This window comes from Lepus europaeus, chromosome 1, assembly GCF_033115175.1.
Source record: "Lepus europaeus isolate LE1 chromosome 1, mLepTim1.pri, whole genome shotgun sequence".
Classification (NCBI taxonomy): Eukaryota; Metazoa; Chordata; class Mammalia; order Lagomorpha; family Leporidae; genus Lepus; species Lepus europaeus.
This window is the reverse complement of record NC_084827.1, coordinates 10,189,575-10,215,618: the sequence shown is the minus strand read 5'-3', so window position 1 is coordinate 10,215,618 and position 26,044 is coordinate 10,189,575. Positions and strand designations below refer to the sequence as shown.

Below are 26,044 nucleotides of genomic sequence, written 5' to 3'. Positions count from 1 at the left end.
CATTATACATTATAGAGAAATTTTTAAATCTGAAATCATATCTAATGCTTCCCCAAATTCCCAAGATCAAGTTGTTATTTATTTTGACACATAGAAAGCTTTCAAATATTTGTTTAAAAAATGAATAAATTCAAGGAAACTACAGATAAACCTCTCAACTACACAAGGAAGTCACTAAAAAGTCTTCCAAATTCTTCATTAAACCTGTGTATGGTATATGTTCAATTTACGAGGACCAAAGACAAAAAGAATCCCAAATCTTGAACATCTACCTTTTATTGAGCTTCTAACCTGTCCTAGTAAAACACGTTGTGAAGGAAAACATGAAATCACCTCACAATTTTCAAAGGAAAATTACTCAGGTTAAAAATCAGGGGTATGGGACAGGTCGTAATTCACATTAACCCCAAAGCACGCGCTTCCCTGAGTCGCCCGGAAGCACCCCGGCCAAGTCAGAGACCTACCAGGCACACGCAAATATGCGCACATGCAACTGACCTTAGAAACGTGACTGGCCTTAAAAATAATGTGACTTCAGAGGCTAGAATTTCAAAACTGCAGATAATAACAAATACCTACATTTGTGAGGCTTCACGACTCACCTTCATTTTTGTCAGCATCCAGCAAATTCTGAAACTCCGTGTGGAAAATTTCCAAGTGCTTCTCGATGAGGACCTGCTCACACTTGCGCGCCAGCTCGTCCTGGGTGCTTTCGTGAAGGTAGACCTGGACTCTTCGCTGCTCCTCGAGCAGGCGCGCCTCTGCCTGTGGAGCAGGACATTTCAGGGAGCGGCTTTGACTCATTGTTAACAGACTGTTCTGTGGATAACGGTGCATTTAACCACAAGAATGCGCTAATAAATGTTAAGAAAAAACAGGTTCTTTGGTTTGAAGGTAAATACCAACCACATTTAAACAACCACCAATGTGTTTTTTCTCTGCAAAATGTATTTATTTAAAATTCCTCTTTAAATACCCTAACAATGTTATCATCAATAAGAGTCCAATTGTCTATCAATTTTTTCCTTCAGGTAAGTGCCAATTCACCTTTTTAGGGTACTATCCCTCTCCCTCTGACACTCTTGAGAACCCTAGGGACCTTCTCCTGGGTGTGGACCCACATTCAGCAGTTCTACTTTGTATGGGAAGCTAACTTATGTCAAGAGTCACACGAATATACTCCCTGAAATGGCCACACGCAGAGAATCACCAGCAATTAAGACTTCTGAAAAACACAGCATCTCAGTGACCACAGAAACATTCCCGTGCAGAGAGCAGCATGTTTTATGTACTGGTAAAGAAACCCAAGGCCTAGGCACTGAGTGCCATTAAGTTGCAGGAAGGACAGCCATTTTCATTCTTGGTTGCTTCCAAGTCATGTAAACTCCCTTTAAACATAATCTAACTGATCTATTTGTATTTATCTGCAAGGAAGAGTGACAGTGACAGTCCTCCATCTCCCATCTGCTGGTTCACTCCCCAAATACACCTGCAACTCTTGAGGCTGCGCCAGTCTAAACCCAAGCGTCCAGATTCCCACCGGGGTCTCCCATATGGGTGTCAGGGACCCAGTAACTGAGCTGTCACGTGCTGCCTCTCACAGTGTGTATCAGTAGGAAGCTGGATCAGAAGCAAAGCTGGGGTCAAACCCAGGCATTCTGATACGAGATGTGGGTGTCCCAAGCCGTGGCTTAACCAGTATGTCACGCCATCTGCCCCAAATAAACTTCTGGTCATCACTGTACCTGGCAGAGAATTATAATAGAACATCAAGATAAAATCCAGGTGACTAAGCAAGATTAAGTAATCAAAGACTGCATCTTTTGAATTTTATCTGTGTCTCAGTAAAAACAAAAGGAAAAAAGAGGTAAGCAAAAATTGGTAAACAAGGCATTTTATTTTTAAAGTTTTAAATTAGAAGGGAAAGCACTGGGTCTAGTGGTTCAAATAGCTCAGTCCCATACCAGTGGCTGGGTTTGATCCCTGCTGCTGGCTTCCGACTCCAGCTTTCTTTTTTTTTTTTTTTTTTTTTCTGACAGGCAGAGTGGACAGTGAGAGAGAGACAGAGAGAAAGGTCTTCCTTTTTGCCGTTGGTTCACCCTCCAATGGCCGCAGCGGTAGGCGCGCTGCGGCCGGCGCACCGCGCTGATCCGATGGCAGGAGCCAGGTGCAGGGCCCAAGGACTTGAGCCATCCTCCACTGCACTCCCTGGCCACGGCAGAGAGCTGGCCTGGAAGAGGGGCAACCGGGACAGGATCGGTGCCCTGACCGGGACTAGAACCCGGTGTGCCGGCGCCGCAAGGCGGAGGATTAGCCTAGTGAGCCACGGCGCCGGCCCCGACTCCAGCTTTCTGCCCATGCAGACAGGACAGTGGAAGCAGTGGTGATGGCTGAAGTCATGGGTTCTTGCTGCCCACACAGGAGACCTGGGTTGTTGGCTCCAGTCCCAGCCGAGCATCTGGGGTGTGAACCAAGAGATGGAGACTTGCTCTGGCTCTTCTTCCTTCTGCCTCTCAGATAAATTTTGAAAATTTAAAAATCTTGGGGCTGGGGGCCGTGGCGTACTAGGTTAATCCTCTGTCTGCAGCGCCGGCATCCCATATGGGTGCTGGTTCTAGTGCCGGTTGCTCCTCTTCTAGTCCAGCTCTCTGCTATGGCCTGGGAAAGCAGTGGAGGATGGCCCAAGTGCTTGGGCCCTACACCCGCATAGGAGACCTGGAAGAGCACCTGGTTCCTGGCTTCAGATTGGCGTAGCTCCGGCCGTTGAGGCCATTTGGGGAGTGAACCAATGGAAGGAAGACCTTTCTCTCTGTCTCTGTCTCTGTCTCTCTCTCACTGTCTGTAACTCTACCTGTCAAATAAAAAAAAAAATCTTAAAAAAAAATTTAAAAATATTAAAAAATGTTACAAACCTGAAATCATCATACAAGGTTTTAATAGTTCAGATTAATCTCAACCATGTGAGAGAGTAAGATATCATGAAAATACTGCCATGGCTTAGGTTTGTTTGCTAATCAAAGCCACCCTTACAAAGACAAGCCAAGGAGTCTCAAATATTTCCACTAAAATTCTCCTGCCCACAGAGAAGAGCGTACTGAGGCTGCCAGGGAATCTGCAAATCTAGCCCAAACTGGCTGCTCAAGAAGAATGTCTTGAAAAATCAATACTTGATCTCAATACTGTTCATGAGAAGTTTTACTCTATTTCCTGGTAAAATGTTTGTTTTCATAAAAATATCATTTCTTCCTAAGTTACTGAATAACATTTGTTCTCTTCTGCCATGTGGCTTTGCACCCTCTCAGGCACGTACTAGAGGTTCTGTGAGATGTGTGTATGTAACACCAAACATACTAGGCTTGCTACTTACTACACGCTATTCTAGCACTTTTCTCTCACTCTCTCTCTCTCTCTCTCTCACACACACACACACACACACTCTCTCTCTCTTTAAAATTATTGTAAATTATTTTAAAATTAAAGCTTATTTAATCTTCATTACCTATTATTATTCCCTTTTTATAAATGAAGAAATTATGGAAGAGAAAGGTTCAGGTCGTCCCCTAAGTAAATGGCAGAGTATGGATTTAAAATTAAGATTCACGTCCCAGTTTGAGACAAAAGGTTACAGAATAGAATTACTCACATGGCTAAATTCTCATTTCATGTTGATAGATTCTTTGCATTACAGACTTTCAGAATGTGATGGAAGGCATGTTTGGTACGATCCAAGCAGATATGAACCGAACTTTTAACTTCTCTAGGAAAAAATACCTTTATGGGAACCTGGAAGTAGGAAGCATATTGCTACCTGAGGCAGGGCTCCTGCTGGATTGAAAATATTCAGGCCACTGGATGGAAAGGCTAGTTTCTCAAGTTGCCTTTAGCTTCAGGGCTGATTTTAAAAGCAGATTTCTCTGGGATGCCTACAAAGCTCTGACTATAAAGCTGGTCTCCTTGCACCAGAGAGCTACTACCATCCTAAGTAGAGAGAGCTGACTCTAACCATCATCATGATCTACTCAGAAGCCCATAAGTAGAACAGTTTTGTTCCACCACTGTACACATGTACTCTGATAACAGGTTTCACCTTAAAAACATATGGTTTAAAGGAATCACCACACAGGAGACTTCAGCAAGAGATATATTCACTGTCAAACTAGAAAATGAAATAATAGGCAATGCTAAGATTCAAAACAGATCACGTTTCCAAAGCTCATCTGTCAGGCAGCTGTTTGAAACGCTGAATGAACTGGCTGGGTTCCAGGTCAGCATACAAAGTCCATTTAACCCCAAAATACACAAAGAACTATTAATATTTCAAGTATAATACTTCTGAACCATTCCATTTTTCTTAGATTTTGAGATAGCAGTTTTCTGTTGTTCTTCTAAGCCCAATTATAACTGCTATCTCCTATGAGACAACACATTCCGAACAGCACAGACTGGATAGGACTTTGTCGCTTACTTCATCTCATCACACGGTCTGCAGTGCACTCACTCCAGGTGCACAGGGAATAAAGATCAAAGCAGCCCCCAGACCAACAAGACCCAGATTCCCTAGAAATCTGACTCCTCTAGTTCAAGGATCAGCAAACCTGTATGTAAGCCAAATCCTGCCTACCACTTTTTTTTGTACTGGACCCCAACCACACCCATTTATTCACATAATATTACGTCTGCTTTTGCCCTGCAGCACCAAGAGACCACATGGCCCACAGTGCCTCAGCATTATTATCCAGTTCTGGCAAAAAAAAGTTTGCCGACTCCTGACATAGGTCTTCCCTCAGAGCCCAAGCCCAGGATTCCTGTATTTCTAAGAAAGTGAATAAAGAACAAATCTGTTAGAACTTGGTAATAATCACTCGGTACAGAAAAGGACTGGAAACCCTGGTTTAATCCTGGGTTTGTCCCACATGAGAAACAGGATCCTGTTGTGTCAGAGACTACTTCTCTAACTTCAACCTGAAACTGTTACAGAGTCTCAGGGAGACATGTTAGAAGAAAGCAAAAACTTATTCACAGATCTGAGAATATTTGTATCTGAAAATGTTCTCACTAACATGGCAAGACTGAGACAACCCTAAGATATTTACGTTCTAGGATAAACAGTTCAAAACAAAAGTCACGCAGCTTTTATGTGTCTGTAAAACAGCCAGAACTTTCAGGCATGGTCATCAAACTAATTTATAAAAAGCTCCCTGGAGAATTAGAAGCAGCATTTACACCTGCTGAAGACATGCTAGGACAACAATGCCCAACAAATGACTTGTGTGAAGAAAAGTGCATATGCTAAAAACAGTAACTCATCTGAATGGCACATTTTTAACTTGTCTACGTTAAGTACTATATTTAAGCTTACCTTTTTCATATATTCGGTAACTGGGTTCTGTTGCAAGAATTCAGTACTCTCTCTGGTATAAAATCTTTCTGTGTCAGCCAAAAATTGAGATTCAAAGGATTCTTTATACACTGTTAACGTAGGGCCCTTCGCAAATGCATCATCTTCATTCAGCCCCAATTCCACTAGAAATAAATATGAGCTGCATTTCAATTACCCTATTTTTGTTATATTTCACAGAATATACTTAGATATAAGATTAAGTTAGGCATAAAGGTAAATGTGAATGGCAGAGCATAAGGTAATTATTATTCACTAATAATAAAATACATTGCTTCAATAGAAGAAAAAAGTCAGGACACAAAAAATAATTCTGACTCATACCAGGTATCCTTAAGAATTATCATGAAGTTCATTTGGAAAACTTCGTATTTCCAAAAGCAATAAAAACCTCTAATTTAAACTTTCAAAGAAATGCCATGCTATCCAAGGTTTTAAATACTGTGTAACTTATCAGTTTCTCAATTTTTCAAGCTGATAGATTTCCATTTATCATTCAGTTCAATAGCATTCTATCATATTATGTGGTCAGTAGCTAATTATGAGATCAGAAAAGAAAACTCAAATGTCTGTTTCATTAAAGTTTCTCAAAGGCATAAGGATCAAACAACTTTTAAGAGGGTAAAATCAAGTAAAATATCACCAAATAGGAATTACGAGCACCTCTATAATGCTAATAACAGTCTTGATGATATTAAATGTTTTTTAAATGAATCTGGTATGGCACTGTTGTGACTGTCATTTGACATGAAAACTCCAAATAATTGAAATTATTTACCATAGGACTGTACAACTCCACTAATCAGTCTTGTATTGATGGTTTCACCATTTCTTTCCTTTTCAATCAGTTTTAAGACAGCATTTGTTACCTTTAGAAAGGATACATGAAATATATTAGACAGATTACAGTATTTAATATTTAATATCCCATGTCCCTTAACCATTCAGAGCCATTAACAATGTGAGAGAAGGGATACTCTCAAGATGTTCTAAAGGATAGAGGCAGGAAGCTGGCAAAGGATCATAAAAGAGTGGGTACCTGTTTATTCAGTGGCCTGAACAGACAATCTCTCCAAGTCACCAATGCAAGCTGGACAGAAAAAAGAAAAAAAGTATAAAATGCCTATACTCACTGTTTTCCCAAGACTTCTGAAGTCACAGGAAATAACCTGAATACAAGATTTCATCAAAATGTCCAGATTATAACCTGGCAAAAATTTATTATCATGATGAAATCAGACTACTGCACAAGCTAGCAACTTCAAAAGGTATCAAAGTACGGACATTTTATCAGCTCACATTTTAAGTTTAAAGGAAATTTTGCATTTAGAGAGACAATTCATACTGGCTTAAAAGACAACAGTGGATTCAATCTATAAATGTGTTCCCTAGATCAAATAATTTTAATATTTGACCTAACAGAATAAAGATAATTCCATTTATCATCATGGTTTCCTAATAGTCTGCAAAACAAATTATAGACTATAAAAATCAAGTTTCAAGTTCTATCTTTTTTGTGGTGATGGTAAAAAGATGCACACAACTATAAATAACTTTAAATTCGACATACTTCAAATGGATGTGGTTTACTATAGATTAATTATTCAGATTCCTCACTTTTCCTCACATGTGTGATTTCTTTTTAATGAAAACATACAAAGATGATATAGTTTATTTTATTCATTTCTCTAAACTCCACACAGGAGTCACGTTAGCAAATTAACTAATATAAAACATTCTCTGAAACAGGAATATTAGAACTCATACATGGGTATTATTTGTTGGGAGATTATCCAGTTAAAATGAAATTCAGATTTTTTAACAAGAATACAAAATGCTGAGAAGTTCATTTAAATATAAACACAATCAGCCTTATTTTTCCCAAATTTAACTAGAGGTACAACTGGGTTTATATTTATATTGTATTTATGAAAAGGTCATATGCAAATTTAATCTATTTTAAGAACTTCAAAGTAGCAATTCTGCTAAAATATAAGCAATAACATGAAAGCAATATTAAGGGAAATATTAACAACACATAGTATACACTCGCGCCTAACGTAACGAGGTAGGATGCGTGGGTTTTGAAGGTAAAGTACAGAAAGGTGAGCCAGGACAGACACACTCTAGGAAGCACCCCCTGCTTCCTCTGTACTTTCTGTAACTACTGTTAAACACAGTACAGCAGAGTTAGACACTAGCGGTTTTTAAGAGTCTGTGGTTCAAGAGAAAGCTCAGACATGGACAGCCAAGACACTATGGCAAAAAATGACCTAAATGAAAGATCTGAGTGAGATCTTGGTGGAAAGAAGAGGCCATCAAAAGAGGTACCTTTCTCTGAAGGGAGGAGAGAACTTCTACTTTGACTATGACCTTGTCTAAATAAGGTCAGAGTTTGTGAACTCAAGAGGCTTCCATAGCCTTGGCAGCTCATGACAAGAGCCTAGGGTGATTACTGATGCCATAAATAAGAGTGTCAATTGTTAAAACAACAGGAGTCACTGTGCACTTACTCCCCATGTAGTATCTCTGTCCTTAATGTGTTGTCCAATGTAAATTAATGCTATAACTAGTACTCAAACAGTATTTTACACTTTATGTTCTGTGTGGGTGCAAACCTTTGAAATCTTTACTTAGTATATATTAAGTTGATCTTCTGTATATAATTAAAAATGAATCTTAATGAAGAACGAGATGGGAAAGGGCGTAGGAGATGGGATGGTTTGTGGGTGGGAGGGTGGTTATGGGGGCAAGAACCGCTATAATCCAAAAGTTGTACTTCTGAAATTTATATTTATTAAGGGCCAGCGCTGTGGTGCAGCGTGTTAACGCCCTGGCCTGAAGTGCTGGCATCCCATATGAGCGCCAGTTCAAGACCCAGCTGCTCCACTTCCTGTCTAGTTTCTGCTGTGGCCTAGGAAAGCAATAGAAGATGGCCCAAGTGCTTGAGCCCCTGCACCTGCGTGGGAGACCCGGAGGAAGCTCCTGGCTTCGGATCGGCGCAGCTCTGGCCATTGCAGCCAATTGGGGAGTGAGCTGTCAGATGGAAGACTTCTCTCTCTGCCTTTCCTCTCTCTGTGTAACTCTGACTTTCAAGTAAATAAAATAAATAAATCTTTAAAAAAATTATATTTATTAAATAAAAGTCTTCTATAAGAAAGTCTATGGTGGTGTTGTAGGACACATAGGGTATTTTAGGGCAAGCAGGTTTCCAAGAATAAATCAATCAAAACCATGCAGGTCCTACACTGAAAACACTAAGCCATAAGAAAGAATTTGTACATGGAAAAGAAAAGCCTATTAGTCATTCCACTATGGATACATATTTCAAAGCAACATGTTGTACAAGATAAACATACACAATTTCTGCCAATTAAAAAATTGTTTAAAAAGGAAGAAATAAAAAAGGAGTAAAAAACCTCAAAAAAGCTAACCCCAGAAAGTTTAAAAACTTAGTATTGCTGGAGCAGGGGTCTGGTATAGCAGTTCCCACTTCAGACGCCTTTACCCCACAGGGTGCCAGGGTCCACCCTGGCTTCTCCCCCAGTGTCCTGGGACGCCTATATCCCCCAGGGTGCCAGGGCCAACCCCGGCTTCTCTGCTTCTCCTCCAGTGTCCTGGGACGCCTATATCCCCCAGGGTGCCAGGTTCAACCCCGGCTTCTCTGCTTCTCCCCCAGCGCAGCGTCCTGGTCCTGGTAACTTATACTCTGAGAGGCAGCAGGTGATGGCAAAGTACTCAGGCCCCTGTTGTCCCTTTGAACTGACTTCCAGACTCTTGGCTTTGGTTTGGTCCAGCCCTGCCTGCTGTGGGCCTTCAGGGAGTGAACCATTGAATGGAAGATCTTGTTCTCTTTGTCCTGCCTTTAAAATAAAATGAAAATAATTAAAAAAAAATCTTTAAGGGGGGAGCCGGCGCCGTGGCTCAACAGGCTAATCCTCCGCCTTGCGGCGCCGGCACACCGGGGTCTAGTCCCAGTCGGGGCACAGGTTTCTGTCCCGGTTGCCCCTCTTCCAGGCCAGCTCTCTGCTATGGCCCGGGAATGCAGTGGAGGACAGCCCAAGTGCTTGGGCCCTGCACCCCATGGGAGACCAGGAGAAGCACCTGGCTCCTGCCATCGGAACAGCGCGGTGCGCCAGCCACAGTGCGCCAGCCACAGCGCGCCAGCCGCGGCGGCCATTGGAGGGTGAACCAACGGCAAAGGAAGACCTTTCTCTCTGTCTCTCTCACTGTCCACTCTGCCTGTCAAAAAAAAAAAAAAAAAAAATCTTTAAGGGGCCAGTACTGTAGCTGTGCTGGGGAAGCAGTGGAAGATGGGTCAAGCACTTGGGCCCCTGCCACCCATGTAGGAGACCAGGATGGAGTTCTAGGCTCCTGGCTTCGACCTGGCCCAGCCCTGGCTGTTACGGCCATTTGGGGAATGAACCAGCAGATGGAAGAGCTCTGTCTCTCTCTCCCTCTGTTAATTATGCTTTTCAAATAAGTAAAATAAATCTTAAAAACAAAACAAAACAAAACTTTATCATACATAACAAAGTACCAGTATGAAGCAGTATCAGTTCTGACACAGACATTGAGTTATATAAACAATAAAAATAAGTCGTGATTCTGAGAAGCACTGTTTCCTTTAATCAAATTTTCAAAAGTTAAGCAATAAAATATTGCCACTATGGCACCATTCTTGAATATAGAGATAAGCTCATTGTGCAGAATTTGAGATTTTGCAGCATGGTTCAAGGAGGAATGTGTTTATTTCACAGAACGCTTTTGCTACTCTTGCTCTGTCCTCCCTTAACGGCTCTGGAACAGTGTTTCTCAGAACTGGGTGTGCCGTGACAATCACCCAGAAGATGGTCAAAACTCAGACGGCCCCGCCTCGAGCGTCTAATGAAGTCAGCGCAGGACAAGGCCCCAGGTGCCCCGGGTGACACTGATGTTGCAGGCGCGGCGATCACACTCTGAAAACACCTTTGTTGACTGAGGAAACATCAGAATGTGGGAGAGTTCACAATTTGTTGCGTGTGAGGGTCATTCCTGAGGCCATTAGCTCTGGTAAGGGACCTGGTTGGCCCAGGACCACCAGGCCTCAGGACTTCAGCAGAACTGAGAGTCCCAGGCAAAACATGATGGTCTGTAAAATGATAGAAGAGACCTTGAACAGCAAACGCAGAGGCATACAAGTTGTGTTTTGAGAACTCCCAATTCACCCACCCTTCCACTTTCTTGCTACAAATGTTTAAGAGTAATACGTTGATAGAACAAAGGCAAACCCATCTACTCTTCTGAAAACAGACTCATATTTGCCTACATCCCCTTACTGAAAGGTGATGTATCTTTCTGAAATACACATGTGAAAGGCTTTGAAAGGAAATCTTACTGAATAGATTTCATATATTCCTTTTCGTCCTTCGTCACATTCGCGGCGAACCCAATGTCTATTGAGGTAGGCACAAATTCCATTCAACACTTTGCTTGAAAATCGATAATCTTCCCATTGTTGAGTGTAGAATTTCAGTACGCTCTCATCCATCAAATCTTCTCCATCCTAAAAATAAGTTAACTCAAACTTTAAGATGACCAATTTGTCATGTAACAAAGATGAAAGCAAAAACAAACTGATAGCCTTAAAACACATGAATGCATAAGGCTAAATTATGCTGTGTACAAAACATGCTAATTAACAAATTCTCACAAGAACACAGCAAAAAAATTCTTTCATCAAATTAAACTACAAATGCTTTCATAATAGGTACACACTCAATAAAAAGTATCCTGAACTGTGAAATAAGTAATTCTTTCAAGAAAAATCACCTCTATATTTCTCTTGTTAAAAAAATTAACATGCAATTTAATTTAGCAATTTAACCATGCAGCCAATACTATTAAATTGTATCTTCGTCTTTCTTTAAATTTACTTAGAAATTATAAACATTTTGTGTTTTGTGGTAATCTGTTGTGCTTTTGTAAAAATAACAATAGTACATTTCTTCTTTAAGGAGACCTCATGAATAAAATGTATATTCACCAAGATTATTTTTAGTGAGATTTCCATAGCTTAAAAGCAGAAACTTTTATTTGAAGAAAATCAATTTAAATTTTTTTCTTAGGTATTAATGGCATCTACAAAGTCTCACCCTTTAAAAACTGAGCACTGTCCAGCACCACCACTTACATGGACTGGAGGAAGGTAAGAGGTGGGGCCTGCTCTTTGGAGTCAGGGCCTGGCCTAAGCCCCTCAACGCCTCCAGGCTGCAGTGACTTCAAGTGGGCAAAACAAGACTTGAAGCCCCATAAATCTGAAGTACACAAGTGACCATCCAGGTAAAAATCTGATCTGATCTTGACACAACCAAGCTTTGTTAACTTGAATAATATGAAATAAACTGTAAAATGTAAAGTTAAGGTATTCTGAATAATGGAAATGTGACCTTTTTAAAAATGCAAAGACACCACTGAAGGCATGGCTATCGATACGCTTACACGATCTGTTCTTCATTTCAGAACTGAATTACAGCTTTCACTTTACAAAGCGTAAGATGTAAAGGACACAGCGACTTCAGCCAAGACACTAGAAATACCCTTAGGGGAACGTGAAAACGATCACTGAATTTGTCACCATTTGTGATCAATTAAGAGAGTCTGTCAGAAACTGTTTCAGTTTCCAATTAGCTTGTAACAAATGAAAAACAATTTTTCAGCATGCTGAAATTTTTGCACATTATCTGTGTAAATAAAAATTTTAAAATATATACACAGAAAGTCCCTGCAAGTTTCCCAGGGTAGCGTATCAGGTCTTCACTCACTCTCTATAGCATGGTAGCACCAGATGAGGGCGCCACCTCCCATCCTGTGGCTGGGGTAAGGCCTCACACTGCCTCTGCTACAGAGGAGGCAGACTGAGGAAGAGAAAGGCAGAAGATGAAGGGGAAGAGACTCCACCACTGCCCACGCACAGGCTTGAAGCAGGAAGCACCACACTCAAAGGACATGGATACTTGGAGTGAACCCAAACTAGTCAAGGGCACAACGTCATAGCAGTTTTGAAAAATGTGATTACCAAAGTATAAGCAACGTCATAATTATTTATATATCATTTGCTAGAGACCACCACATTGGGGTCAAAATAAAACACAGGTAACTGGATATAGAATTACATGCTTTAATTGAAAAAGCTCAAATACAAACCCATTAAATCATTTAAGGAAAGTGGTATTATGGTATAAGATTATCAAAACCTTTTAATGTTAACAAATAATAAAACAGTATGGTTACGAAGGTTCCGTCCTCAGGACAGTTAAAAGGCTAGGCAAGATCAAACCACCTTCAGACACATGCTAACATCTAAGTCAACAAACTAACATTTAGGTTAAACTCAATTCACTTTTTTTTGCATTCTATCACAATTGCTCAGTACAGACATAAAACATCTTACCTTAAGAAGATTTGTCAAGTAATTCTTCAAAAATTCCTTAAGTCGTTTGTATAATTCCAAGCCAACAAACTGAGCTCCTCCGGGCGTCTGCCCCTTTTTTGACTTGGAAGGCGGGCCACCAGCCCCTCGGGCTTGGTTGGACTGGTGTACACTAGTGCAGTAGTTATAAACATGACTTGGAGGAAAGTTAAGGAAAGTGTGCAGCACAGCTGTTGACAGCAATTACTATGAACATATTTGCTTATATTTCAGTATCAACACAGTCCCAATGTATCAACCAAAACCTTTAAAAAAACCAGGATGGAAAAAGATCCCATTCATACTATCAATGGACAGAAAGTCAACAAGTCCCATTCACGAGGTTGTCTGGAAGCCTAGGGAGAATGGTGGAATGTGCCAGGAGGAATACTGCCCCCTCCTGGCGGGGGGGAGGGAAAGAAATAATAATCCAATAATCCAGATCTTGAAGATTGCCTAATGTGACTGAGCTTGTGGAATACTGCTCTGCGTGTGTTAGCGTGAAAAGAACTGGCATAGCATACGCAAAGACATAGTTACAAATGAAAAAGAAAAGGCAATTCCAGTATTTAGGAAAACAGAAAGCTACTCATCACCACAAACTGTTCTGATGTCTGGCTACAAATAAAGTTCCCAGAAGTGCACATCATAAATACTTTAGAGTGACTTATAAATGAATTAAACAAAACCACATTTTGAAGATGAGGGATGAAAAGCAGACAGCAATGGCGCACACGAGAGCCACATTCTCACAGTGGAAGTCACAGATGTCCATCAGGCAACAACAGCAGTGCGTGTACTACTGAGAAATGCAGCTGCATCTCACAGGAGCAGAGAGGGACGGGGACAGGGATGGGTGAGGCAAAGAATGCCTGCGTTTTATTTCAACGTTTACATCCCATGAGCGTATCTGCAAACACTAGCTGGATAAAATTCACAGAAAGCCCATGACCCTGACTCGGAAAGAATGATCCAGAAAATAGAGTAAGAAGCAACAAAACCAATATTTAGGTACATTTAGAAATTTATTATATAAAGATCTCAAGTCAGCAGGCAAAAGATGATTTAATAAACAAATTGTAGAATTAGGTAAAGATATTTCAAAACACATTACACATGGATTAAGAAATGGAAACTATAGGGGTGCCAGCACTGTGGCGTAGCGGGTAAGGCCACCGCCTGAAGTGCATCCCATTTGGGCACTGGTTTGAGTCCTGGCTGCTCCACTTCGGATCCAGCTCTCTGCTATATCCTGGGAGGGCAGTGGAAGATGGCCCAAGTCCTTGGGCCCCTGCACCTGCGTGGGAGATCTGGAGGAAGCTCCTGGTTTTAGATCAACCCAGTTCCAGCTGTTGTGGTCAATCAGGAGTGAGCCAGCAGATGGAAGACCTCTCTTTCTCTGGCTCTACCTCTCTGTAAGTCTGCCTTTCAAATAAATAAATCAATTAAAAAAAAAAAAAAAGAAAGAAAGAAAAGAAATGAAAACCAGAAAGCTAAGACGACACACAGGAATACAGGAACACTTACCTGTTCAAGTTAGGGAAGCCTTTCCTAATAAGCAAAGGCATACAATTACTCTGAAATTTTTAATTTATGTACACCAAAAAACACTGTAAACAAAAGGCCACTATCTGCAGTAAATTCAGGTACAACAATATAAAAATGGATTGCTAGAGAAACACAGGTAAAATACACTGACAGAAAAAAATCCCAAAGAAATTTTTATTAATAGCTGAAAACCTAATAAAATATCCAAACCCTCAATAGTAATCAAAGAACTATGTGTTAAGATAATGAATTGTTTCATTAAATGTTTCCACTCTAAGAGAATCACAGATTATGATAAGGGACTACCTCGTGGCCCAGATTTGACGAATCTTCCTGCATTCCTACACTTGTCTTATATGCCACCTACAGCCCACCTCAACTTTTTAGGAAATGCACTATTGCAAATTAAAACAAACACTACGCTCTCCCCCGGGCCCACCCCTCTTCTTTACCCTGAGCACCTCCACCATGTGGTATGTGACATTTCTACGACCATTCTTATTTTACTAGATAAGGATACAGGCAACACATTCTCCTGTGTGCTTTATGCTTTCATTTGACACAAATTGTCCCATGATATCACGAGAGCAATCTACAGCTGTATGTAATATCCTCTACAGCAGATACCTCCAACAACTTATGCATTCTCCTGTCGACGAACCCTGCTAAGGATCATTCCAGCAGGCAGATTCGGGGCATTTACAAAGCAAGCTTCACTTCCTGCAGCCCTCATGTAACAGCCTACTGCCGTGTGTACATGCAGTTCCGGGTCACTGGACGACAGGAGAGGTGCTCTGCCAGTGGCTGTGCGGTCCCAGCCGTGCACGGGCCTTCACCACCCACAGCCTCACTCACGCATGTGTACCGTGTGTCACCACGGGGTCAGTACACATTCCTTAATTATGGTGGGACTAAGCATCTTAGAAATTTATCATTTTCACTTTCTCTTCTGTATACTACCCACTCATATGCTTCACTGTTAAAAAAAGCTTGCTAAGACATTAATGATGGGAGGGCAAAATGGTACAACTTCAGCAAACAGCATGGCAATTTCTTATGCAAATTGGGGTATATTCATAGAATGCTACTCAGTAGTTTAAACAATGAACTGATATACACACCATGAATGAATCTCAAAAACACAGTGAATGTGTAAAGCCAGACATATGATTCCATTTTTATAAACTCCTATAACAGGTAAAAATAAGGTGGTGACAAAATTCAGAAAAGTTCTTTCTTTTGATTTGAAAACTAAAAAACAAAAGGCTCTTGAGGCAACCTTCTGTGTCTTGATTAGGGTATTGTTTACATGAGTATGTGTTAAAAACTTCAAACCGGGGCTGACGCTGTGGCACAGTGGGTTAACACCCTGGCCTAAAGTGCTGGCATCCCATATGAGCGCTGGTTCGAGACCTGGCTGCTCCACTTCCAATCCAGCTCTCTGCCATGGCCTGAAAAAGCAGCGGAAGATGGCCTAAGTCCTTGGGCCCCTGCACTCACATGGGAGACCCAGAGAAGTTCCTGGCTCCTGGCTTCTGATCGAAGCAGCTCTGGCTGTTGCGGCCAATTGGGGAGTGAACCATCGGACGGAAGACCTCTCTCTCTGCCTCTCTTCTGTGTAACTCCAACTTTCAAATAAATAAATAAATCTTAAAAAAAAAAAAAAAAAACTTCAAGCCATACACTTAAGATCTGTACATTTTATGGTATATAATTATTGCCTTAACACTTCATTTTAAAAAGGTAAGCAAGTATTTGTACCACATACTAAAAAGAAAGCAAAACTGAGTTGTCCTTTGGATTTGCAGTTAATTTATTGTGAAAATCCATCTCTTGGGGTTGGCTTTGTGACAGAGGGTTAAACCACTATCTGCAATACCAGCATCCCATATGAGTGCAGGTTCAAGTCCCAGCTGCTCCACTTCTGATCCAGCTCCCTGTTAACATGCCTGGGAAGGCAGTGGAAGATGGCTCAAGTACTTGGGTCCCTGGGCACATGTGATGGACCAAAGCTCTTGGCTTTGGTCTGGCCCAGCCCTGACCATTGCAGCCATTTGGGGAGTGAAGATTTTTCTCTGCCTCTTTGTCTCTGTAACTCTGCCTTTCAAGTAAATCTTTATTCTTAGATTTATTTATTTATTTGAGAAGCAGAGTTAACAGAGAAGGAGAGACAGAGGGAGAGCTCTTCCATTTTCTGGTTCACTAAACAAATGGCTGCAATGGAGCTGGCCCGATCCAAAGCCAGGGACTAAGAGCTTCTTCTGGGTCTCTCACATGGGTGCAGGGGACCATGCACTTGGGCCATCTGCTGCTGCTTTCCCAGGCCCACCAGCAAGGCGTTGGATCGTAAGTGGAGCAGCCAGGACTTGAACTGGTGCCCATATTGGAAAAATGGAATTAAAAGATGACACTTACTTTCCATGAAACTGAAGACTTCAGATTCAGATAACAGCTCTTCCACCATATGATCTCTACCTCCACTTCTTTGCTTTACTTCTCCACTAACTTAGCAACTACTAGCTCATGGCCTGTGGCGCCTACAACGTATGAACCATCATTTTTACCCGATTCATAACTTTCATGTTGACCTTTTCACGGTGGCCTCTCCTGTGCTTTCTAACTTGAGCTCATTTGTGGTGGGACTTCCACATTAATTATTTGGGGAAATCCTCAAATAAGCTGATAAAACAACTCAAACCCTAAACATGATGAGGTGACAGTCTCCAAAAAGACTCTCCCTAGCCTTTTCACACCTAGAACTCAGCGTTGATACTTTCCTAGTTGCCCCCCCTGGGAGAGCAGGTCATGAGTATTACTATTTTTTCAGTTTACCTTTTCACTAAAGACTATTTGGGTTTCCCAGTCTTCTAGATTTCCATGGCAACATCAACTTCCAGCCCCCTTCTCACTAGGCCCAAGACTTTGTATCCTGCCAAAATCCTCATGCTGCCACCCAGTGGCTCATAACTGTCAGTGCCTTCGTTGTGCCAAGCCAGCCAAACATTTATATTTTGCTGTATAATTGACCCAGCAACCAGTTCTAGAGAATTGGTTCCAGGACTACTTAGCTTACCTAGTTTCAGTCTGACTTCTGTTTCCTGGTAATATTACTTTCCAGCTATTAAGTTAATAAAGGCTTTTAAAAAACCATTAGGGGCTGGTGCCGTGGCATAGCCGCAGTGCTGGCATCCTACATGGGTGCTGGTTCAAGTCCCGGCTGCTCCACTTCCAACCCAGCTCCCTATTAATGTGCCTGGGAAAGCAGAGGAAGATGGCCCAAATGCTTGGGTCCCTGCACCCAGGTGCGAGACCCCAGAAGAAGCTCCTGGCTCTGGATCGGCTCAGCCCTAGCCGTGGTGGCCACTTGGGGAGTGAAGCAGCAGATGGAAGCTCGATCTCTAACTCTGCCTTTCAAATAAAATAAATCTTAAAAACAAAACAAGTGACCCCAACGGTAGCTAAGTGCAGGAAAACAGGAGCTTCTGTACACTGAAGGTCTGACAGCATACACGATCACAACGTTCCTGGAGTACAGTTAGAGCCTTTATCATAGAGAAACCATCGCCGAAGCACACAAGACTTAGCTAATACTGCTCATAATGACAAAAACATCTAACAATCTAACAGAATTAGCTACATCCACTGGCAGGATTCACCTGTGTACACAGTTCACAGCTTCTAACAACATCACAGAATACACAGCAGTTAAAAAGACTGAAATGTATTTTTCAAGCTCCCACTAATATACCAACCTTTGCTTTTAAGGACCAGTAAGACCAGAAAATACTGCCAGTTAATGACATATGCATTCCTATCAGGCGGAATTTTTACTTTTATTTACTGAAAGATTAGCGGTTTCAGACTTAAACAGATTCATTATAACATTCTCACAAGGACATACATAAGGAAAAGGCAACGTGATTAAGATCTTGCTAAAATGTTTTTGCAGGGAGTCTGATTCTCTGAATCACTGACTTGTTAAAGGTGTCTGTTTGCCCTCTGAGCCACTAAGTGTGCGAGCACTTTTCAGTAGTGGTCTGAAATGGATCACAGGATTTTCTTCTAATCTCTTCCTTCCACATTAGCAAATTTTTAATGTTTTTTCCTTCCAGGGCAGATTGTTCAAGTATTTCTTATACGGTTTGCTAACAGAAAGAACAAGGTTGCACTCTAGTGTGTACTGGGACAGATAATGACAACTGTGTTATGATTATTACCAATACTGGGCCAGCTACTGTGCTGTGCCACGGACTCTAGCATGTGCCTCAATCAATGCACCGTGCGGTATAACCACAGACCATGTTGGAAATGTTGTTAAAAAGGACAGTGCTCCTAGGCCAGCGCTGTGGCACAGCTGGGTTAAGCTGCAGCCTGTGGTGCTGGCATCTCATATGGGTGCTGGTTTGAGTCCCAGCTGCTCCACTTCCGATCCAGCTCCCTACTAATGCGCCTGGGAAAGCCAGTAGAGGTTACACACCTGGGAGACCCGAACAAGCTCCTGGCTCCAGCCCAGCCCTGGTGGTTATGGCCATTTGGGGACTAAATCAGCAGATGGAAGATCTCTCCGTCCCTCCTCCTCTGAGATTTTTTTTTATTTGAAAAGGCGATCATGTCCCTTTGCCCACGTAGATAAAAGGCTGGGTGTGTTCAGACACAGATAGCAGTTCCTTCTGGAGAGCAGAGCTTCGAGTCCTCAAGAACTGGCCACAGAATCCTCCTTTCCCACCTGGTGCTCTTGGGGAGCAAAGTCCAGGGCACAGACACTCCCTTCTCCCCACCACGTCTTTCTCCTCCAAGGGACATGCAAAGGGTCCAACAGAACAGACTGAAAGGCATAATTTTGATGGAAAGGAAATCTCTAAAAGCCATTTTAAAGTTTTTGTTCAAAGTTAAACTCTACATTCATTCCAACACTAGCATCATCCCTCACTATTATCCAGTCATGGAAAGCAGTGTATAATAATGGATACATTTCTTGTTTACTACAGTTCAGGTTTTCTTCTATTGGCTTATATCTAGTTAAAGAGATAAAATAATGCAACAAAAAGAATAAAGTGAATGCTACGATTCACCCCTTCCTACTTGTAGCAACAACCATTGCTAATGATTTCTGGACTCAGTTCTTTTTCAGGTAGATAGGTACACAGCTTTAAATCATATGCCTGTGGGTTTTTTTTTTTTTTTGACTTATCAATGTTTGCATAAGTTACTGAATTTCTGCTAACAGAAAATATATCTTGTCTCTACCCTCTACCTCCAGTCAAATCTTTATCATAAGGGTCACCTTTGCAACTTTAGCTATACTTAAACCATGGTTCTGATTCTCATATCAAAGTATTTAAATCTGTTCCTGGCAAATAACTATAAACTCCTAGAAACAACTAGCCTTGGATACCAAAAACACACCAAAAGGCAGCCTACACTGAAGGGTAGCCTAGCCTTGGAAGAAAGGTAACAGCATGGCTGGTGCCATGGCTCACTAGGCTAATCATCCACCTGTGGCGCCAGCACCCTGGGTTCTAGTCCTGGTCGGGCGCCGGATTCTGAAACAGAAAAATAAGATCTACTCTGAACAGGAAGAGACAATCAACAGATCACGTGGTGTTGACCCAAATGCTGGAATTAGGAGACCAGGATTTTAAAACAACTCAAGGATATAAAAGATAAGTTCACAATAAATGAAAATTAACTGCAGCAAAAAATAGAAATCAGGTAAAAGAACTAAACAAAAACTAAAAATTCTAGGCCGGTGCTGTGGCTTAACAGGCTAATCCCCCGCCTTGCGGCGCCGGCACACCGGGTTCTAGTCCCGGTTGGGGCGCCGGATTCTATCCCGGTTGCCCCTCTTCCAGGCCAGCTCTCTGCTATAGCCCGGGAAGGCAGTGGAGGATGGCCCAAAGTGCTTGGGCCCTGCACCCACGTGGGAGACCAGGAGAAGCACCTGGCTCCTGCCTTCAGATCAGGGCGATGAGCCGGCCCCAGCGGCCATTGGAGGGTGAACCAACAGCAAAAAGGAAGACCTTTGTCTCTCTCTCTCTCTCACTATCCACTCTGCCTGTCAAAAAACAAAAAAAAAACAAAAAACAAAAAAAAAACAAAAAAAAACACACAACTAAAAATTCTAGAACTGAAATACACAAAATTTAGAATAAATTATTTATTGGATGGCTTTGACAGCAAAATGGAGGCTAGAGTCACACATTCTAGGACACACAAACAGATATGATTAAATCTAGAGAGAAAAAAGAGCAACTGGACATTAGAGGGGCTAAAGCAGACAGGAAATAATTCCATGTAAAATCTAAGAAAAGAATTCAAATGATCACTAACTACTCAAAAACTATAAAGGTCAGTAGAATAACATCTTTAAATGCTTGAAGAAAAAAAAAAAAACCTTATAAATCCAAAACTCTAAATCCAGTGAAAACATCCTTTAAAAATTAAGGCAAAAATAAACATTTTTTTCAGATAAAACAACTAAGGGAACTCACACAGGCCAGACCTGCTCTTCAGGCTGGAGGGAACTGACACCACACAGAACCCTACATCTGTAGGAGAAAGGAATGGAGAGTATCAGAAAGATCTGGGTGTACACCGAGACTGTTCTTAAATTTTTAAAATACAAAGGATAGTTTCACACAAAAATTTGTAACACTGACTTTTTTGATTTTTTTTTGGTAAGTTTTAAAACATATACAAGTAAAGAGAGGGATGTAGTAGTAAATAGATCTATACGAGGGCATTTCAAAAAGTTCATGCAAAGTGAAACTGAAAGGTAAGTTTATTTTGGTGCAAGAAAATTTTTAAATTTATCCACTTTCTTCAAAATACCTATTTTTCCATAAACTCTTTTAAGACCTCTGGTATACATGGATTTCAGGATTTTTGTAACTAAATAAACTTATTTTTTCATTGTTTTCCATGAACTTTGTGAACTACCTTTATACAACTAAAATGTTGCTATATTTCCTGTGACGTTATACAATAAGGACTCTAAGTAGTAAGTTAAGAAAGGAAAAAATGGTGTCCAGGTGTGCACCATGTTAACAATGGGCTGCATACAAGACAGCAGTCCCATAAACCCTATCACCTATGATATTGAGGCATCTATGCTGGTGCAACGATGAAACTGTCTAATGACACATTTCTCAGACTGTTATCTTAAGTGATGTGTGATTGTATGTTATAATCCCTAGAGCAATCTCACGCTCTCGCATACAGTCATTCTGCAGAGTGAGCTAAAGCTAAAAGTCAATAGATACACTAAAACAGAATTCTACACAATTTCATATAACCTAAAAGAGATGAAGGCAAAAAACAAAAAGCTTTAAGAGGAAAAAGAAATGATAGCCTTAAAACCCACCTATTAATATAATAAATGTTAATGGGCTACAATCATAATCAAAGGTACAGATGGTCAGCATGGACCAACAAGACTATGGCCATCTAATGATATGAAACACAATTTAAATATAAACACATACACAGGCTGAAAGTAAATGAATGCAGATACCAAGAAGGCTCTAACTGTAAGACAACAAAACGTTACCAGTCATAGGAGGACATTCCAATATAACAGAAATGTCAATTTATTAAACAATCATTAAGTGTTTATTTTCTTAAAAACAGAGCTTCAAAATTCATGAAACAAAATGTGACAATACTAAAAGGAGGACATAATTTCACAATCAGATTGAGATTTTCAACATTTCTCTGCAAAGATGAAAGGGGGGGATCACTCAAGACATTGATTATCTGATAACACCATCATTAACCTTCACTTAATGAACAGTCATGGCATTCTATACTCAGCGGCACGCTGAGAAACCGGCTCCCTGAAAGAAAAACAGACTAGAGGTGGCAAAACAAACAAACAAACAAAACAAAACAAAAAAACCAATAACAACAACAAACAAAAAAAAAAAAACCCTGACTTACAGACCCAAGTCTCACTGTGGCAGACTGCAAGCTACCAACAGGACATTTATGAACAGGCAGTTGGGCAAAGATGTGCAAAATTATCTCCCAGAAGCTGATGTGATTCCGCTCCAACAAAACGTTGTCCAAACCTAATCAACTGAAGACGGCACCTACTTTTCAAGAATACGTAGTACATTCACCAAGATAGGCCACTGAAAAAGCCACCATACATTTGAAAGGGCAGAGATTTGTTCTGAGACCAAAATGGAATTACAGTTAGGAATCAGCAACAATGAACTAGCCAGAAAACTCCAAATATTTTTATATTAAACAACACATCTCAATGTAACTCAAGGGTCAAAGAGACAAAAAAGGAAAATTATAAAATATTTTGAACCAAAGAAACTGAAAACACAGCATATTAAAATTGGTGGACCGAAGCTAAAAATCCTTACAAGCAAATATATGCCTTCAATTATTTGTATCAGAAAGGTGGATTGATTTAGTATTGTTAGACTGGCAAATTTCCCCCAGTTGATCTACGGATTCAATACAATCCTTATCAGAATTGCAATTAGCTTCTTTACAGGAACTGACAAAGTGATTCTGAAATTCCTATGAAATTTCCAGAGGTCCTTAAATGCCCCAAACAAACTTGGCAATAAACAGGTTATAGGATTCACATGTCAGGAACTCAGAACTCACTACAAAACTACAGTGATTAAGACAGTGAGGTACGGACATAAATCAATGGAAAAGGACTAAGAATCCAGAAATAAACCCACGTGTCTGTGGACAACTGATTTTTGACAAGGGTGCCAAGAGTATTCAATTGACAAAAAAATGGGATTTTCAACAAATGATACTGGGACAACAGGACAGCTACACACAAAAATATTGTCAGATACCTGTTAACTCTATAGATCAAAGACTTAAATTTAAAAAGCTGAAACCATAGAATTCTTGGAAGAAGGCATGCCTCTGGAACCTCAGAATTGACAAGGGACTCTTCAAATTACACCAAAAGTATAAATAGCCAAAGGAAAAAAGTAAATTAGACTTGTTCAAACTTAAATTCTGAGGGCCCGTACTGTGACACAGAGGGTTAAGATGCTGCCTGTAATGCCAGCATTTTATATTAGAGTAGTGGTTTGAATCCCAGCTGCTCCACTTCTGATCCAGCTCCCTGCCCATGTGCCTGGGAAACCAGCAGAGGATGGCCCAAGTACTTGGGCCTTGTCACCCACATGGGGAGACCAGGAGGGAAATCCTGGCTCCTGGCTTCCGCATGACCCAGCCATGGCTGTTGCAGCCATCTGGAGAGTGAACCAGTGGATGGAAGATCTCTTTCTCTGTCAGTCAGCCTTTCAAATAAAAGAAAACAGTGTGTGTGTGTTTAAAGAACACCATCAAGAAAGTGAAAAGACAACCCATGTAGAATTGAAGAAAATATTTCTAAGTCATATATCTGATAAGGAATTTGTATCTACAATATATAAAGAACTCTTACAACTCAATAACTTAAAAAAAAAAAAATGACCCCGTTAAAAGGTGGACAAAATCATCTCTCCAAGGAAGATATACAGATGGCCAAGGAACACATCAAAAGATGCTTAGTCAATAGAGAAATACAAACCAAAACCGCAGTGAGATATTACTTCACACCAGGATGGCTAGAATCCTAAGTTATACAACAACTGTCAGCTAGGATGTGGAGAAACTGGGAGCTTCATATCCTACTGGTGGGGAGGTAAAAAGTGATGTAGCCACTTTGGAAAATAATCTGGCAATTCCGCAAACAGCTAAACAGAGCCATCATCCGACCCAGAAACTACACTAATTATTAAGAGAAGTAAAAATCTATGTCCACAAAGAAACTTGGACACAAATGCTTATGGCAACATTATGTGTAGTGGTCACAAGGTGGAAATAATCCAAATGTTAATCAACAGATGACTGGATAGACAAAATGTGTCATATCCATAAGAGGGATTACTGGACCATAAAAATGAATTAAGTATTAATATATGCTACACATGGACAAAGTTTGAAAATGCTATGCCAAGTGCTAAGTAGAAAGGCAGTCACAAGAGACCACATGTATTAGTCTGCTCAGACTGCTGTGACAAAAGAACACAGATGGATGGCTTAAAAATTGAACTTATTTCCTCAATTTTGGAGGCTAGAAGTCCATGAGCAAGGTGGTGTCGGAGTTAATTTCTGGTGAAGACTTGCCTGGCTTGCAGTCGCCCTCTTGTCCCCACATGGCTTTCCCTTTATGTGCACCCTCTGATGTCTCTTTCTCTTCCTATAAATCTTACCAGTGTAAGCTTCTACTGTATGACCTCATTTAACCTCAACTGAGAATCCAAAGGGCCCACTTCCAAATCCCATCATCACACTGGGGACTGGCGACTCAACACATGAGCTGAGGGGCACAATTCAGTTCATAACACCACATATGATATGACACTTACATGAACATTTCAAAACAGACACAGTTATAGAGATGGAAAGTAGATTAGTAGGGAATAGAAAAGAAAAAGAATGGTAGCTAAGAGGTACAGGCTTCTTTGTGAGATGAAAATATTCTAAAATTGTGGATGGTCAGATGCATTTGCAAATACACTAACTACTACTGAAATTTATATTTTAAGCAGGTATATTGTATGCCATGTGAATTATATTTCAATAAGGCTGTTATTTTTTATAAAAATTCAATGCAATTACAATCATACTCCACAACTTTCAGAGTAGAAATGTGCAGGCTAAATATAAATGTACAGAAAAACGCAAAGAATCGTGATAAAATTAGAGGAAAAGAGAACAAAGTTGCAAGATTCACACTATCTTCGAGTTTTCACAATGCCACAGTAATCAAGACACCTTTCTCTCCATTTCTCCCTTTCTCTGTAACTCTACTTCTCAAATAAATAAAAAAACTAAAAGAAAATCCACGGAGAAACTACATGCCAATTTTCAAGAAAGAAAATTAAGACATTACAAAAAATGAAAACATAACCAATATCCCAAATGAATATAGTTGCAAAAAAACCCAAAAAGTAAAATTTTTCATTCCGTAAAGATCAGCATATTAAGCAGAATCCTAGAAGCAGAACCATGCTTCTATTGTCATTTAACAAAGGCACTAAGGTAACCCACTGGGGCAAGCTATGATGCTGGAATAACGGAATAGACAGGTATAGGAAAAGTAAGTTCAAGCCCTACCTCATTCCCTGCCTCCATAAAAGCTAACTCCAGATGGATCACAGGATCTAAAAGTGAAAACCCAAATCATAAAGCTTTAAGAGAAAAATGCAGAATATCTTTGCGACTTAGGCAAAGACTTGTTAGGTCACAGGAAGCAGTGATAGTAAGAAAGAAAAATAAATTAGGTTTCCTCAAAATAAAAAACATCTACTCACCCAGATATGCCATTAAGAAAATGATTAACAAGCTTCAAACTTTCAGAAAATATTAGCAAAATATATCTGGTAAAACACTGATATTTAAGACATTTATAAATAAAATCCCCTACAACAAAATAAGTAAAGTATTCCATAAGTGGAAAAGGTGGTGGTCAAAGAGTTGGAGACTTCACAAAAGAAGACATACACACGGTCACCTAGCAGGTGAAAGGCACTCCAAGGAGGCAGTCCTCACAGGGTAGTAAGACATCCTGACAACAGGATCAACCTGAATCCAGGCTGATTCAGGAGATTCACACT

At 40.6% G+C, this 26,044-nt stretch overlaps 1 protein-coding gene across 2 annotated transcripts in view; it reads right to left on the bottom strand.

Annotated features, from left to right (window-relative positions):
• Positions 1–26,044, bottom strand: part of CUL1 (cullin 1) — a 107,496-nt gene that overhangs the window by 28,307 nt on the left and 53,145 nt on the right. For both annotated transcript variants that reach the window (XM_062190698.1, XM_062190789.1), the window contains exons 3-8: positions 12,831–13,005; positions 10,776–10,943; positions 6,438–6,488; positions 6,177–6,267; positions 5,360–5,523; positions 603–765 (exon numbers count right to left, since the gene is read on the bottom strand). In XM_062190698.1, coding sequence (XP_062046682.1) covers positions 603–765; positions 5,360–5,523; positions 6,177–6,267; positions 6,438–6,488; positions 10,776–10,943; positions 12,831–13,005 — 812 coding nt within the window. The remainder of the gene's footprint in view (positions 1–602; positions 766–5,359; positions 5,524–6,176; positions 6,268–6,437; positions 6,489–10,775; positions 10,944–12,830; positions 13,006–26,044) is intronic.